We start from the raw sequence: 15745 nt of genomic DNA on the forward strand, positions 1-15745 counted from the left end.
AATGGATGTCATTGCACTCCACTACCCTGTTAGTTTGGTAGTTTCCGAATAAATGATCATGCAGCTTACAAATGTGATCATTATGTATCTCTATAGGGATCTAGATATAGACCGTACATGAAGGTTCATGGTGAACTTCATTTACCCAAGTCAAGTGTCTCTAGACCACGGACCGTGTTTGCAATAAGGTTGAAATGCTCACTAAAGTGACTTGATTGGGAAGGGATATACTCGTGCGTTTCCATAACAAGTTTCGGATTCTATCGCTGTTCATGTTAGACATGATCTTCATTAGAAGTCCTTAAAGAGTTAAGGGAAACCGCTGAACACTTGTAATCCGAGTTTGAGATGAAGGATTTTGGGAGAACACGATTATGTCTCGGTTGGGAACTTAAGCATCGTGTTAATAGATGCTTAGGCATTTTGACAAGGTCAAACCTTCAAGCACCCCCATGATAATCTTCGTAGTCTTGATCCTGAAAAGGATCCTATTTGTCTGAAGGATGATGACGAAGATGTGCTAGGGGCAGAAGAGCCTTACTTGAGTACAATAGACGCATTATTGTATTTAGCTCAATGCACAAGATCGGACTTCTCATTTGCAGTGAACTTGTTAGCTAAGGTATAGCTTTGCTCCAACGCAACTCCATTAAATTAGTGTAAAAGATATTTTTTGATACTTGATATGTATGATTGGTATGGGCTTGTTCTATCCCTACAGAGAGATGATGGATTCGGACCCATCACACACCAGGAACGCCACCAACACTGGTCTGCATCCACTATCCCCATCCCAAAACAATAAGCGTTTTGGAAGGTTTTGCTGATATTGGGTTTCTCTCTGACCCACACAAAGGTTATTCCCAAACTGGTTAAGTGTTCACCAAGGGTAAAGACCATGATATCTTAGAGGTCTACAGAACAGACCCTAGTCGCTATATCTTTGAATAATGCAGAGATCATTGCTCTTCACGAAGTGGTTCGTGAATGTTTATAGATTGAATCCATAATTACGCATGTTTAAACAATTGTGGTTTGAAGTCTACCACAGATGAGCCTATGAGCATTTAGGATATTGCGGCTTGTTTTGAATAAGTGTAACAAGGCTACATCAAAAGCGATAACACCAAGGATAATCAGCAACAACAAACTCTCCTTAAGATCAAAGTGAACTAGGTTCGATTTGAAGACAGTGTGGCAGACTGGCTCACTAAGTCATTGGCTAAATTCCACTTTCGAGAAACATGTTAGTAGCATCGTTTGAGGAAGTTATTCGAACTCCCATAACCGTTGTTACTAGGGGAGATGCAGACATCAGGGGGAGATCTCTACATGTCTGGTCTTGAAATGTGAAGGGTGTGTTGTGCTCTTTTTCACCTTCGACCGAGGTTATTTTTGTCCCACAGGGTTTTGTTGCTCGGCAAGGTTTTTAATGAGGCAACGAGAGGAGCACTACATTTGAATGACACAAGGGGGAGTGTTCAAGACCAGACCTAGTTGTAATAGGGTTTTGAATTAGAGATATTCTCAGAGATATTCATAGATATCCGATTAATTGTACGATTATCTTTCCTTGTACAACTCTGATTCTATGTCTTGTAATCCTTTATATAGAAAGACCCCTATTATCAATGAAAGCACGACTCAATTCTCTCCTAATTTCAGTTTTCCTTAAGCAGACATTTATTTTTCCTTTTTCTTTTTTACATATTTTTGTATTTTAAATATTCAAATATTTAAATCTTATTTATTATTGTGAAATGGAAAGATCATGAACAACTACTGCTTTGTACCATAAGATTTTACAGAAATATTAGCCTGATACCAGATATGGAGAGGTTTTTACATATTGATCGAGTTTTTATTCCATGAAAGTTACAGCACGTACGTACTGCATGTTCTATTTAAGGGAAGCAACAAAAGAGAGGAATCAATAACTTCAAGCATCGATCGGCCTATAAGTATTGGTTGTTGATCATGATCAGAAAGAGTGCAGCTTCTTTCATGGTTGACGACAGGTTCTGATATATGGTGGGCATCATGGTGGTGGGTAGCAGGGCCGGTTCGGATTTAGGGCGCATCTTGTAATGGGCTCACCCGTACCACTAGTAAGCTTTCTTTCATATCCACCATACTCTGCATGCAAAGTGGCTCAGCATAACATAAACACACATGCATGTTCAGTGTGTACAAAATGGCGAGGCTCACGTACCTTTCAGCTTGGCATGAGTAGAAGTGTGCTCGAGGAGGTCTCGTGCTGCTACCTCAGAGGAGATGATGAGAAGAACAAGAGAAAATAAAAGAAAAGCCTTGTTGGAACCCATTTTGTCGAGGAGTGTTTGCTTGGAGACCAAGGGGGTTTCCCTAGCTTATCCCTATTAATAGAAGACTTGGACAGATATTTGTGCAGTTAGTCAAAATTTCATAACCCCACTGGACATAACACTCTTGATGCGGACACTATGTAGTTGGGCGTTGGAGATAATATTTGGGGGATGGAGCTAATAATTGCCTAAAGATATTCTTGCAAATTATTAAAATTCATCTATCCATTCATATGCAATTATGCATAGATGTAGTACCTGGTCAGCAAAAAGCTAAGTAAATAAAAGGAGCAAGGTCTTTTGGTATTTTAAAAAGATTGTTGCATATACTTACGTACCTGGGCCAATGCCCATATCGAGATACTCCTAGCACGTTGTTAGCCATCGAGTTGACTTATTCGAATCTAGTAATTCAGTGTTATATATCAATAGTGGTGTCTCTACTTGTTTTTTTCCTTAGATTCGATCGAACTAATTAAGTTGAGTCACTGATCAAGGTTCTGAATCCGGCAAGGCATTGAATGGAAAAATCGATCGGAGCTCATTGCATTTCTAGTAGTTTTATCAAAAGTTCAAATCCTATTTTGCTCATTTCTATATCTATGATATGTGTATTCTAAATTCAAAAAGATGAACTCTTAAATAATAAAACAAAAAACAACGGCATCTTTGATATGCACAGAAAATCACCACAAGAATAGATATGATTACACTATGCTTGAATGAAATGGTTTAATTAAAAACATTGTCTATTAAAAGTGTGAATGAAGACATTTTTTATGACATGCAAAATGTATTTTTAGACACGCAAAAGCGGTCTTTTACGACACACAAAACAAAATACTGAGGTTGCTGGTTCTGGTTTGGAGCAAGGGTTGGAAGGTGATCGGGCTCTTGGTCCAGAGCCTATCATTGAGGCAGCTTGTGATATCAATGGCGACCCTTCTGTTATGCAGGTTAAACAACAGGGAGGGTGTTGGGTGTGTGGATCCGATTCCACATAGGATAAGGATTTGTTAATCCTTGATCAAAGAGGAGTTTTTTTTATTGTTTCCTACCTACTTACATAATCCTACTTGGTAATGGTTTCTATGTCTATTGGGAATAGGTTTCCAATGTCTTATATGATCTAGTTAGATATCTATAAATAGGGGCATAGGTTGTAGTAGTAGATCAAGTCTTTGAAGCATTAAACAGAGAGAGAAAGTGAGGTCTTGAGAGTTGGTGAGGACTTCTTGTGAGAGATCCTTGTATTCTTGTTCGTGTATTCTTCTTCTTCTGTAGTGAAACCCAAGCAGCCCGGGGACGTAGGCAAAGTTCTTTGCTGAATCTCGTTAACAAGTTCGTGTTTGTTTACCCGATCGTTTATCTATATTGTTTTGCACTTGTCTGCTTCCGCAAGAGGAATTTTAGGTCAAATTCCTAATAGAGGGATGTCGTCCAAGAAACAAGATCGCAGCGGTGACTGCAATCCTTCCCCCAAGAAGTTCAAAACCATCTTGGGTAGTAAGATCCCAACTCTGCAGGCCGATACTTTGGGATTAATTGAAGAGGATGACATTACTTTGGTAACTTTGAAAAGGAAGTCTGGCAAAACCAGTGTGCCAACAAGAAGCCTAGTGTTGTTCCTCTGAGGTTGACCTATCCTACCGTCACTAATTTTGTTCCCAGCCCTAGAGACAAGGGCAAAGGAAAACTTTAGGTTTCTCCAAGTTCCTTGCCTAATACTAGAAGTTGAGTCTTTCATCTTAGTTTCTCTAGTTGTACACCAATTGAGGTCTCTAGGCAACTTGGTTACTACTTCATGGAAGGTTGGTAGAGAAGATTTTGTTTCTCGTTGTTAGGCTCAATAAGTGAGCGAATGTGTTAGCAGGGAGGGTCATCTGTACTTTACTTGGTAGCTTATGCTATTTATGACTTTAGTATGAGACAGCATTTGATGTACACGAAAATGTTCACCTGGTCAGTTATTGACCAAGAAAATAATGCTCAACCACCCTTGGATGTAAATCTAAGGGTGGTTGAGCATAAATTCTTTGGTCAGCAACTGACCAGGTGAACACCACTGTTGATGAACATGCTTTCTGGCCAAGCATAAATTAATGAAATTATCTATTTTCTAAAAAAAACTCTATAAGAACCAAACTAGAATTGGCCATAATTCTTTTCAATTAAAATCATGTCAATATATACCATTTTTTGTTCAAATTGTCACGTGTCATTGTTGTAATAAAACATGATTTTGGAAAAGTGTTCTAATTGAAGGAACTCGAAAACCTCAAACTTTTTTTTTCTTTCTTTTTTATATATATAATTTTCTGATTTTAGAAATTCAAATATTTAAGATCTTATTTAATATTATGAACGGAGAGATCATGAAAACTACTACTTTACCACCATGCGATTTTACAGAAATATTAGCACGGCCAGAGTCTCCAGATCGAAGATTTGGATAGGCTTACATATATTGAGCGTTTATTCTATGAAAGTAACAGCACGTACATACTGCAAGTTGTATGTAAGGGAAGCAACAAAAGAGAGGAATCAATAACTTCATGTATCGATCGGCAGATAATAATTAGTTGTTCATCATGATCTGAAAAGATGAGCGCAGCTTCTTTCATGGACAGTTTCTTTTATATGGTGAGCATGGTGGTGGTGGTGGTGCTTTGCCGGGACAGCTTCTCGTATATCGGGAGCATTCTTTTCCTTGGCTGGGAACAGGCTTATATTTAGGATTGACAGGACGCACAACAATGGGCTTTACCCCCCCACCACTAGCAAGCTTTCTTTCATATCCACCATTCTCTGCAGGCAAAGTGGCTCAGCATAACATAAACATGCATACATGTTCAGTGTGTACAAAATGGCGAGGCTCACGTACCTTTCAGCTTGGCATGAGTAGAAGTGTGCTCGAGGAGGTCTCGTGCTGCTACCTCAGAGGAGATGATGAGAAGAACAAGAGCAAATAAAAGAAAAGCCTTGTTGGAACCCATTTTGTCAAGGAGTGTTTGCTTGGAGACCAAGGGGGTTTCCCTAGCTTATCTCCATTAATAGAAGACTTGGAGAGATATTTGTGCAGTTAGTCAAAATTTCATAACCCCACTGGACATAACACTCTTGATGCGGACACTATGTAGTTGGGCGTTGGACATAATAATTGCCTAAAGATATTCTTGCAAATTATTAATGAGACAAGTTATGGTATTTGTGGGTATCTCATACACTCATTTACAACTATTTGAACAAAAAATTAAAATTATTTGAACCAAAATTACAACATTGAGAACAAAAGTTACGATATTCATTTATACTATTTACATATAGTTAAACAAAAATTACAACATTGACGATGAATTTGTTCAAAAGCTTGTAACAATATCATAAGAGGTGTAATTACCATTATTAGAACTAAGATTACAACAAAAATTATATCTTTGATAACGAATTTGTTCAAAAGCTTGTAACAATGTCGTAAGAGGTGTAATTACCATTATTAGAACTAAGATTACACAAAATAGAACTCAACATTACCACTCTAACAAAAAATTTGTTGTCACTTTTGTAAATGTGGGTATGAGATACCCACAAGTACGTACTAGAATTTCCCATTATTAAAATCCATCTATTCATTAATATGCATAGATGTAGTACCTGGTCAGCAAAATGCTAAGTAAATAAAAGGAGCGAGGTCTTTTGGTATTATAAAATGATTGCTGCATATACTTACGTACCTGGGCCAATGCCCATATCGAGATAGCTCCCAGCTCGTTTGTTAGCCATCGAGTTGACTTATTCGAATCTAGTTATTCAATGTTATCAATAGTGGTGTCTCTACTTGTTTTCTTCCTTAGATTCGATCGAACTAAGTTAAGTCGCTGATCAAGGTTCTGAATCCGGCAAGGCATTGAATGGAAAAATCGATCGGAGCTCATTGCATTTCTAGTAGTTTTATCAAAAGTCCAAATCCTGTTTTGCTGATTTCTATATCTATGATATGTGTATTCTAAATTCAAAAAGATGAACTCTTAAATAATAAAACAAAAAACAACAACGTCTCTTATATATATGCACATAAAATCACCACAAGAGTAGATATGATTATACTATGCTTGAATGAAAGGGTTTAATTAAAAACATTGTCTATTAAAAGTGTGAATGAAGACATTTTTTATGACATGCAAAATGGTCTTTTAGACATGCAAAAGAGGACTTTTACTACACGCAAAAGAGGTCTTTTACGACACACAAAATGGTCTTTTACAGCATACAAAATCAAAGTTGTAAACCATCTTTCATGGAGAAAATTTTATAATACATATCCGTATCTCATACACGCATTTATAAATGCGACAACAAATTTGTTGTCAAAGTGGTAATGTTGAGTCATATTTTGTGTAATCTTAGTTCTAATAATGGTAATTACACCATTTACGACCTTATTACAAGTTTTTAAACAAATTTGTTATCAATGTTGTAATTTTTGTTTAATTATATGTAAATAGTGTAAATGAATTAATATAGTAACTTTGTTCTCAATGTTGTAATTTTGATTCAAATAATTGTAATTTTTGTTCACATAGATATAAAATGAGTGTATGATAAACATCACAGTACCATAGCTTGTCTCCTTTCATGAAGTGCAAAAGAGTGTTTTACGATGTGCAAAAAATATTTTTTACGGTGCACATTTTGTGTGCCACAAGAGAAATTTATCTTTTATGACATGGTTTTTTACCACATAGTTCTTTGTGCTTAAAATTGTCTTTTACGGCGCACATTGTGTGTCGTAAAAGACCAATTTGACTGTAGTACGTGCGAGAGAAATTGATTGATCTTATGCCGGATGAAAAGAAAACGCTCAGGAGGAAAATAACAGCTAGATATATAACTTTATTGCATATAGAGGGGAAAGCTACAACAGCTTGAGCTTCCATGTAGACGAAGCAAATAAACATTAATTAAAACAAGCTAGCTAGGCTAAGTTTCCCTACATACACTGGCAGGAAAACTTGAAGCTTTGGGCATATTAATTACTAGCCTGAATCTAAACTTGCACATTAACCATACTGATCGACAGGGTTGCGCTATTATTAGTTGTGACTTGTCATCCAGGTTTGGTTTAGGGTTCTGCACTATCAACTGCCTCACCAGCGTAAGAGCAGCACCTTCTGCACCCTCTTCCATAGTTAGGGCGCCTGCAGCAGCCATAGTAACACCCTCCTCCTCGTCCTCCTCCATAACCAGGATTTCCTCCACCGTAGCCTCCGCGGCCGCCATTACCACCTTGGTAGCCACCTCCGGGGCCTCCATATCCACCGTACTTGGCATCATCTAGGCCGCCAACATTGGAACTTGCAGTGGTCACCTCTGCATGCAAAGCTTAATCAACATTTGAACGAACGTTTAACTCTACTTGTATATAGTCACTGAGCATAACTAATTACCATTTTCCTTCTTGGTAGATGTCTGAGCGAGGTCTCTGCTTGAGGCCACGACAAGAACAAGAGCAACCAAAAGAGCCAAGAGAAGAAGAGCCTTGTTGGAACTCATTTTGATATCTCAGTTTCTTCAAATGTAAGTAAGAGATCGAGCTTGGAAATGAAGGAGCTTCCTCGTCTCTATTTATAGGGAGATCGAGAACTCAAGAATGTGAGAAAGAGGTCGAGAAAGAGATAAGGGGGACGTACTGTATGATTAACCCTACTGGCCACGCCCACTGACATTGATGAGGCACGTACTGCATAGTTGGGTGTTGGAGATCTATAGCTAAGCTAGTGGCCTAACTTGGATATGAATCGTATGATATTCTTACCATTGACTAAAAAGTATTCAACCTACTTTAGGTTTCCAAGTTTGGTACTGTGACCTTACAAAAATATGAATTTTTTAAAAACTTTCATTGATAACAAATGATCAATACAACCTTCGGAATTAAAATGACCTCGCTAAAAAAGAACACCACCCCCTATATCATCAATTTCTACATTCATAAAAAATATGAAGTTTTGAGCACGTATTCATTGAAAAGTCGATAATTATCAATATAATTTGATTTTAAAAATATTATAGATATCATTGAAACTAGTTTCTATTAACAATTTTAAAATGTATACTTCACAAAGACTTCAAATCAACATTCAGATGAATGTTCTTTGTCGAAAAAAAAACATTCAGATGAATGTTTTAAATTTTAATTAAAATATTATTTATTTAACATGTTATCCAAATGTTATTTTAATAATTCTCACAAAAAGACATTACAGCCTCAGGCCCTCATTCTAAAAAATATAATAATATAAAATCACATAAATTTTCCAAGATTGTCTCGAAGTTTATTTGAAACGTGCTATATACAGGGGCGGAAGGACGTAGAAGGGTATATGGGCTCAAGCCTAGAAAAGATTTTAGGCTAAAAACCCTTAGGTATATATCTATATATCCATATATACTATCCCAAAGAAAAAAAAATTATCCATCAAAGTCGCGTGTATTCTCAGTCTCCCACAGCAGCTCATAGCCTCACACAATCACACTACTCAGACACTCAGTAGGTCAGATTTGTGCGTTTCGATGAAACAACTCCCCTAAGTCTCTCTTCAAAAGAAAAATGCCTCAAGCAATCCACACCCAAATTCCCTTCTTGTGGAAAATCTCACCCCTTGTTGTCCAGTAGCCTCAGTCTGCAACGTAGACCAAGGAATCTCCAAAGGACCAAAGCAACAATCTTTCTTTCGCTTTCTCGTAAACAAGGTATGAAACTCTATCGATCTCCCATATTTTGAATTTTTGATACATCTTTGTTCTTCTTCCTGCTCTGTTTTTCCCAATGGGGTTTTCTCAAAGAAATCCCATAAGGAGAAGCTCACCGATTCTATTTGCTACCAGTGGCGGATGTAATTGTGAGTTGGGCTTTTGTGTATAAGTTGAGGATTGGGATTGTTGGGAGTTGTTTCATACTTCGTTTTGTTGTGAGAGCTAGTGTTTGCTAATTAATTAGGCTCAATTTCATGTTTTGTTGCTTGCATCAATTCTTTATTTTTCAGATTTCCAGTTTGATTGGTGTAGATTTCATTTTCTAGGGTGTACGTTCGTCAAGAATTTGTGACTTGGTTTTGTTATGAGAGAAAGATGAGGCTAATTAATTAGGCTAAATTCCTGTTCAGATTTTTTGTTCTGTTGAATAATTGTTTCGATTCTTGTTTTTCTCAGAAATTGATTAACAATGGCAAGTAAAAGCTCCAAATCCAACACAAAGATTAGCACAATCAAGATTAACAGCCCCCCCCCCTCTGTAGCGATATAGTCTTTGATTGGTGAGTTGGGGGCTATCGATTTTGGGTTTGTTTATGTACACTGTTTCTGGTGGGTGTTCAGAAACATCAAACATGGACTGGTTTTTCAGCTCAAACATCAAAAAAAATTGTACACTTCTAATTAGTTTAGACAATAATTGGATCCTGATCTGCCACCGGCTATATAGCTAGAAAGGGGATTGTAGATTTGTAGGTTAATGGATTTGATCATTTAAAGCAAAATATTATAGATCACATGCAATATTCAGAGCCCAGAACATGGTTGCACGTGAAAATTTTATGGGTTGCAGCATCTGCCCATAAAAGTAGTCGTGTGCAAGACTATTTTTCCATCTAACCATTTCTCAATAATGATGCAAAGCCTGCAATAATGCTCTTCAATACCTAATAATTTTTCATGGCTCTGTGGATCAAATGGTGCTGTTGATATGCTGGAGTTGAAAGCTGAACCGAGCGTATAATGCTTGCTATGGTCAATGGGATGGGGTTCTCCCCAGTCCCTTCAAGGCTTCAATAAACCCAACGGAGCCAAGGAAACCAGGTTTGTCATTCGTATTGGAGACAGTGGCACCTATTAAAATTAAGACGAGGGCAGAAATGGGACCAGAATTACTGAATTAGAACAAAAGGCATCGGTAATTTCATACAAGTTTGTACTGACAATTTACAGAAGTTCCTTCCTGAATCTTTCATTCTACCTTTACTATGTACACCTAAACAATCATAAGTTTCCACAATTCTACACTGTTACAGAAACAAAGACATCTCTGGAGCTGGAATAAAGGGGAGAATGTCTTCACCAAACAACTGAAACAATGATACCAGTAGTTTCCCAGAATTCAATTCGTCCTTCCACACCTGATTGAGGAGAGCTGATTTCTTTAGAGACTGGGCATCAGCCCCATCTTTTCCACCTATGCTGTTTGAAATGCTCTCATTAGACAAACTTCTAGATGATGATGAGGGGCCTATATTGATATCACCTGAAGAAGCTGGAGCTGCTGTTTCTACTTGCATTTGAGATGGCGAAGAATTAGTTACCGATAAACCAGTTGGGCCATCAGTTGCAATTTTCTTCAGGGCTGGTTGCTGTTCCATGAGCTCCACACTTCTCTTCCGTTTATCTTGTGATTTACAAAGAGAAGGAAAGTTAAAACTTTGCTAAATAATTATCTTGAAAACTGAGGTGTATACTGTTATCATTCATGCATATAAAAAACGAATGAGGTTCTTCTCTGTCTTGGAGAAGCATCCTAACCATCAGCTTTTCAATTACATAAAAACCTACTATATATATGAACAAAATTTCATGCCCGAAAAGGATGGCAGGGAATTACAAAAAAAGAAGCACTTCTTCGCTGATTCAAGCACGGTTCTGATGTTGCAAGGAAAGCATACAAAACCTACAATCGGCATGTAGGAGGAGCCTAACCTCTACATTTGACTGTACCCTTTCATTTTTCTTCAAGAAATTTACAAATTTTTCAAGCAAAATCTAGTTCATACAGAAATGTAATTCATATGTTTACAAATTTTAAATTTTGATGTTGTGTAAATAGAAGGCATGCATTAGGTACAAAGCAGAATTGTGTGCAAGCCATATATATGCATGTATATTTCTTCAAGCAGCAAAACAAAATTATACGTCATTAGACAAATCAAGATCAATTGGAAATGAATTCAATTTAAACCAAGAATACATTAACAGTGAACATTCCCAAATTCATTTAAAAAAACACAAGGAACTAAATTTCTTACTTGGTGTAGTGAGAACAATTCTTTCATTGGTCTTCCAGAGAGATTGTGGTACAGGAGATGGCAACGTTGGGAAGATCTTCAGTCTATCATATATGCATTGGCCTGCCGCACTCTGCAATAAGAATGATATCATTAGCAAGCATTTCGTAAGATTTCTCTATTAGTACATGCTATACAGGCATAAAAAGGGAATCACCAACAAGGCTCCGTAAACACGCCAAGCTTCATGCCTCTTTATCTCATTCTTTTGCTTCTCAAGAAGCAGCTCTGGTTCCAGAAGTCGCAGATATGACTCCAGATTTGGCAGTATCAGAAGGCGAACCTACATTGAAAAAGAAGCAAAAACAGTTATATCCTGACCCCAAATATGACTAGGATGATATTTCCCACACTAAGAAAAGTTAAAAGGTGAATATTTTTAACAAAATGAGATTAAAAAATCAGCATAACCTAGAAAAAGGGGGACACCAGACTTTACAGGTAAACAGTTCAAATACTGAACTGACTAATTGATCTCCACTTTTCGTGATTTGTTTTAGATACTAGTTTTCCTCATGTTAAATGTGCAGCTATGCTGAGAAGAAAAGGTCTTGCAAATTTTGTTGCACCATATTAAACTTTCAAAGAGACAAAGAAAGATTAATAAAGTTAAAGGAGATGAAGATACTTGCAGCCAAACCTAACAGTACTAAAAGGTGTTGGATACTTTTTATCTTTCATGTGATTGTTGCAATAAACACTAAAAGGGCAAAGAAGAAACTTAATAGGAGAAACATGATGGATATATAATTCTAGTTGAATTTCTATTCTTTTTGTATTCAAGAACATTTTCAAGTTTACAAGCATTTCATGGTGCATAATTGAAAGGTTTTCTTAGTCAAGGAGCTTGAGATTTTACCACACTGGGCCCTAGAGCAGCTAAACCTTGAATTGCACCGTAGTGTTGAGTCAAGGTGCGTTTTGGGTCCAAAAATGCATTGACCAAAGTTTTTGTAAGTCGTGACTGGAGAGTATTATAGACATGCCCAAACCTGCAACACATAAAAATAAAAAAAATTAAATTCCATGGGTAAGATGTGAATCTTACACCAAAATATCTGTTTGAATTTGAAAGAGATGGCTTGTGGAGCAGTATTTTAAAAATTTTGCTAGGCAGAGTGACAGCAATGAGTGTGCTAGTTCAGTTTCTGAACAGAGAAACAACTCAAACAAGTGATCTCATCTGACAATCTAACACAGATAAATACCAAAGGATTATCCAGAATCTGAACAGTATGTGCACTCACTCCATTAAGTAAGGTTGCCTAATGTACCAGGCTAAGAGTCAACTGACCAGGGACACGACCGTGACAAAACTATGAGGTTATCAATACTAACAAAAGATAAGTCATGAACATATAAATCAAGCAACAGAGCAAACCCCACCTTTTACAAATTGAAGCAACCAGATTCGCCGTGAAGTCTCTAAGTTCCCAATGGTTGTCAGCAAACCTGTTGCCCAATCTTTTTGCAACAAGGCAAGTAACTACAGATGGCATCAATTGGTGCAGCTGATAAAAAAATTAAAAAAAAAAAAAGCCTTCTCAGAGTGAACCTTACATGAGGTTTACCTAGCAAAATAAAGAGAGAAGAAACACTTACATAAGGTTCAATGTGTATGTGAGCATTCTGGAGAAGGCTATGAACAACTCGCATCAGAGCAAACAGAAGTGGAAAATCACTCAAACCACGAGAAACCTGACATTAATTAAAACAGCTATTACCAAATGGCCATCTAAGATCCTCTGGCTATCAGCAATATGCCAAGATTTACCACCTCATCAGCTATAAAGCATGTGAAATAAGGAACTAATGGATGAAGTCCCGAATCAGTCGCCAAGCTCAACAGTGCTTTTTTAAGAAGAATAACATCGGACCTACTCACGACAAGCTCAGTGATTTTGTCAAAATATAGCTGCACAGCCGACACACAGTAGATAAATAAATAATAATGTCAACAAGCTGTAAATTGCAAAACGGAATGAAACATATAAGTCGACAGTGGGAGTATGCACCTGAAGCTCTCTAGACAATACATGCTTAACCGGTAATTTAAGCTCAACAGGAAGTCCATCATCCTTTTGCTCATACTTTTTGCCATCAGAAGGAGCTGCAAGTACTACAAAGAAACACAGCAGTTAAGAAACCCAAACTTAGGCTAACAATAACAGAGACATCAAAAATATTCTAGTTCAAAAGAAGCAGATGAAAATAGCTGGACTTCATAAAGCTTTTGTAGATTGAAATCCATAAGACATAAAAAGCATGTGACATACACTACAGAGCATTTTATACTTGCCAGATTACATAAAAACATTTCTCTAGCAATGAAGATATTAGCATTCAGGCTATAATATAACTTTAAATAGTGCTATGAACCCCAATCAATATTTATTTTGTTCTAAGCAATATGGAATGCTAAAGGCTTAACATTTTCATATTCTGCAGTTACCAAAACTCATAAAGTGGAAGTCTGATTTCTGAGCAGTAGCTAGGGGTGCAAATATTTTAGAATATTGGGTGCAATCCCAAAACTTAAGAGACAAACCTTCTACAGGTGCATTTTCTGGAATTGCAGGTTGAACACCTTCTATTGCTAGCCAGTGACAAACAAGTCCAGTATCAAGTGGGGCTTTTGGTAAAGGAGCTTCGATCACCTAAATCAAACAAAATATGGAGCATTTACTACAGAACATACCAAATCGTGTACAGAGTTCTATTAGTTTTTACTCAGTAGTTCTTACATCTTTGAAATCCACATCCTTGTCATCAATGTAAAACAAATCCCTATGTCCAACTGCTTTTTTGAAACGCAAGGGGCCTCCAGACACAAAACCATATAGTGGCTGGTACAAGAAGAATAAAAACAAAAATGAGATTGAAGATAAATTACATAAGATGAATGCAGAGGGCCCATAGAGACATAATCATCAGTTATAAGATGCAAAGTATCACCGTTGAGCTGATTCCAATTGAGCCCTAAAGTAAACACAACCTGCACAAAGATGCTTGCACAAAGTTTTCTTCAGCCAAACCACATTTTGGACCAAAACCATATAATCTAACTTCATTTGACAAGATTGCAGTTCCATTTCGTAGATAAGTAAGTACATTTTCTCCTTTGAATAAAATGGGGAAACAAACACTGATATACAGAGTTCAGCACAAAAGGTAAACACCTATTCAAAACTCAAACTGTCTATTTCTGCAGAATCCTATCCAATATCTTACAAAGACTAGTTAACAAAAGACACAAAACCAACAAAACCATAGGAAAAATCCACCTACACTTCCTTCGCTGCAGGACTCACCTCGACATTTCTTAAATTGAGTGCACCATCGACATCATCAGCTGTCAATTTAGTTCTCCTCGAGTGACGCATACATTTGATAGCCTCCTGCACTTCCATTGCAAGTACATCATACAATGTCCCTCAATCCACTAATATAACTAAACTACATTATCTCTCTCCAGTTCAATACTTCAACACAAGCATAAACCTACTAAGCAAAACAAAATTAACCCAACTCTCACATATATATACCCCCACCTCCGTAACAAAGAAGGTAACCTCTTTCTTTTTACCAATTAATTGATGGTAAAACAAACCCGTACCAGAATTACCTGCATGATCTCACGGAGGCGATATTCGACGTCAGGGGCGAGAGCCAGAGCGACATCTGGAGACAAATTGTTGATCCCAATGCTCTGTGAGATTACTTCAATGTTCTCTTTGGGCACAATGCTCATTCTCGAAGCTCACCCCGCAGCAATTTCTCTGAAACAAGGCCAAGAATTCAAGTTTTTGCAGTAAAAATTGGAACTTTATGTGATACCCAGAGAGGATTAGTTTTCTTACCGCGTAAATTTTCTTGGGGCAAACAAAGGAAACCCTAATAGACAGAGATGAAGGTTTTAGCTGGGGAAGAGGCTCACTGTCAGAAGGAGAAGGAATGGTTTTCCGGCAATGGGTTTGTTGTATATATCGAACCCGAATAGCAACCCGTTTGTTTCAAAACAACACGACACGTCGTTTTATTGATGCTGTATGCCGTAGATATTGTGCAAATATTTGGCTGAGGTATTTAATTTGTTTCCCCATTCTTGAACTTGTAACCTCCACAGCGTCAAATAACTGATGGCTCATAGTTCACCAACATAAGGAATCCACATATTGAGATATCAACATCATGGATGATCAGTAAATTCAACTCGATAGCTGATAACATCATGGATCGACGATCAGTAAATTCAACTTCTCTTTGTGTTTACACTATATTTCAAGCATATATAAAGCATTGAAATAT

General features: G+C 37.2%; 2 protein-coding genes and 3 long non-coding RNA genes across 8 annotated transcripts; 1 reads left to right on the plus strand and 4 right to left on the minus strand.

The window, feature by feature from the left end:
- Window positions 1-1800: 1800 nt before the first annotated feature.
- On the minus strand, window positions 1801-2481 carry LOC112189626. Its single transcript, XR_002932001.2, has 2 exons — window positions 2213-2481; window positions 1801-2136 (listed from the first exon to the last, which is right to left on the minus strand). It is a non-coding gene; the product is annotated as an uncharacterized LOC112189626 (long non-coding RNA).
- Window positions 2482-4675: 2194 nt separating this feature from the next.
- On the minus strand, window positions 4676-5370 carry LOC112189627. Its single transcript, XR_002932002.2, has 2 exons — window positions 5209-5370; window positions 4676-5132 (listed from the first exon to the last, which is right to left on the minus strand). It is a non-coding gene; the product is annotated as an uncharacterized LOC112189627 (long non-coding RNA).
- Window positions 5371-7198: 1828 nt separating this feature from the next.
- Window positions 7199-7931, minus strand: LOC112184617 (glycine-rich cell wall structural protein). The gene is made up of 2 exons (XM_024322871.2): window positions 7772-7931; window positions 7199-7694 (listed from the first exon to the last, which is right to left on the minus strand). The coding sequence occupies exons 1-2, from the start codon at window positions 7875-7877 to the stop codon at window positions 7447-7449; spliced, it is 354 nt and encodes a 117-aa protein (XP_024178639.1). The 5' UTR covers window positions 7878-7931; the 3' UTR covers window positions 7199-7446.
- Window positions 7932-10142: 2211 nt separating this feature from the next.
- Window positions 10143-10513, plus strand: LOC121051945. The gene is made up of 2 exons (XR_005807552.1): window positions 10143-10275; window positions 10394-10513. It is a non-coding gene; the product is annotated as an uncharacterized LOC121051945 (long non-coding RNA).
- Window positions 10239-15439, minus strand: LOC112184294 (transcription initiation factor TFIID subunit 6). 4 transcript variants are annotated; one of them, XM_024322561.2, is made up of 13 exons: window positions 15298-15439; window positions 15063-15216; window positions 14749-14835; window positions 14182-14283; window positions 13986-14094; window positions 13453-13547; window positions 13215-13352; window positions 13040-13135; window positions 12824-12948; window positions 12297-12429; window positions 11595-11720; window positions 11399-11510; window positions 10239-10764 (listed from the first exon to the last, which is right to left on the minus strand). In XM_024322561.2, the coding sequence occupies exons 2-13, from the start codon at window positions 15186-15188 to the stop codon at window positions 10388-10390; spliced, it is 1626 nt and encodes a 541-aa protein (XP_024178329.1). In that variant the 5' UTR covers window positions 15189-15216; window positions 15298-15439; the 3' UTR covers window positions 10239-10387. The 4 variants fall into 4 exon arrangements, with proteins under 4 accessions (XP_024178329.1, XP_024178327.1, XP_024178328.1 ...); XM_024322559.2 differs by having other exon boundaries at window positions 13453-13556; XM_024322560.2 differs by having other exon boundaries at window positions 15054-15216.
- Between the last annotated feature and the right edge of the window lie 306 nt (window positions 15440-15745).

This window comes from Rosa chinensis, chromosome 2 (genome assembly GCF_002994745.2).
Source record: "Rosa chinensis cultivar Old Blush chromosome 2, RchiOBHm-V2, whole genome shotgun sequence".
In the NCBI taxonomy this organism is placed as follows: Eukaryota; Viridiplantae; Streptophyta; class Magnoliopsida; order Rosales; family Rosaceae; genus Rosa; species Rosa chinensis.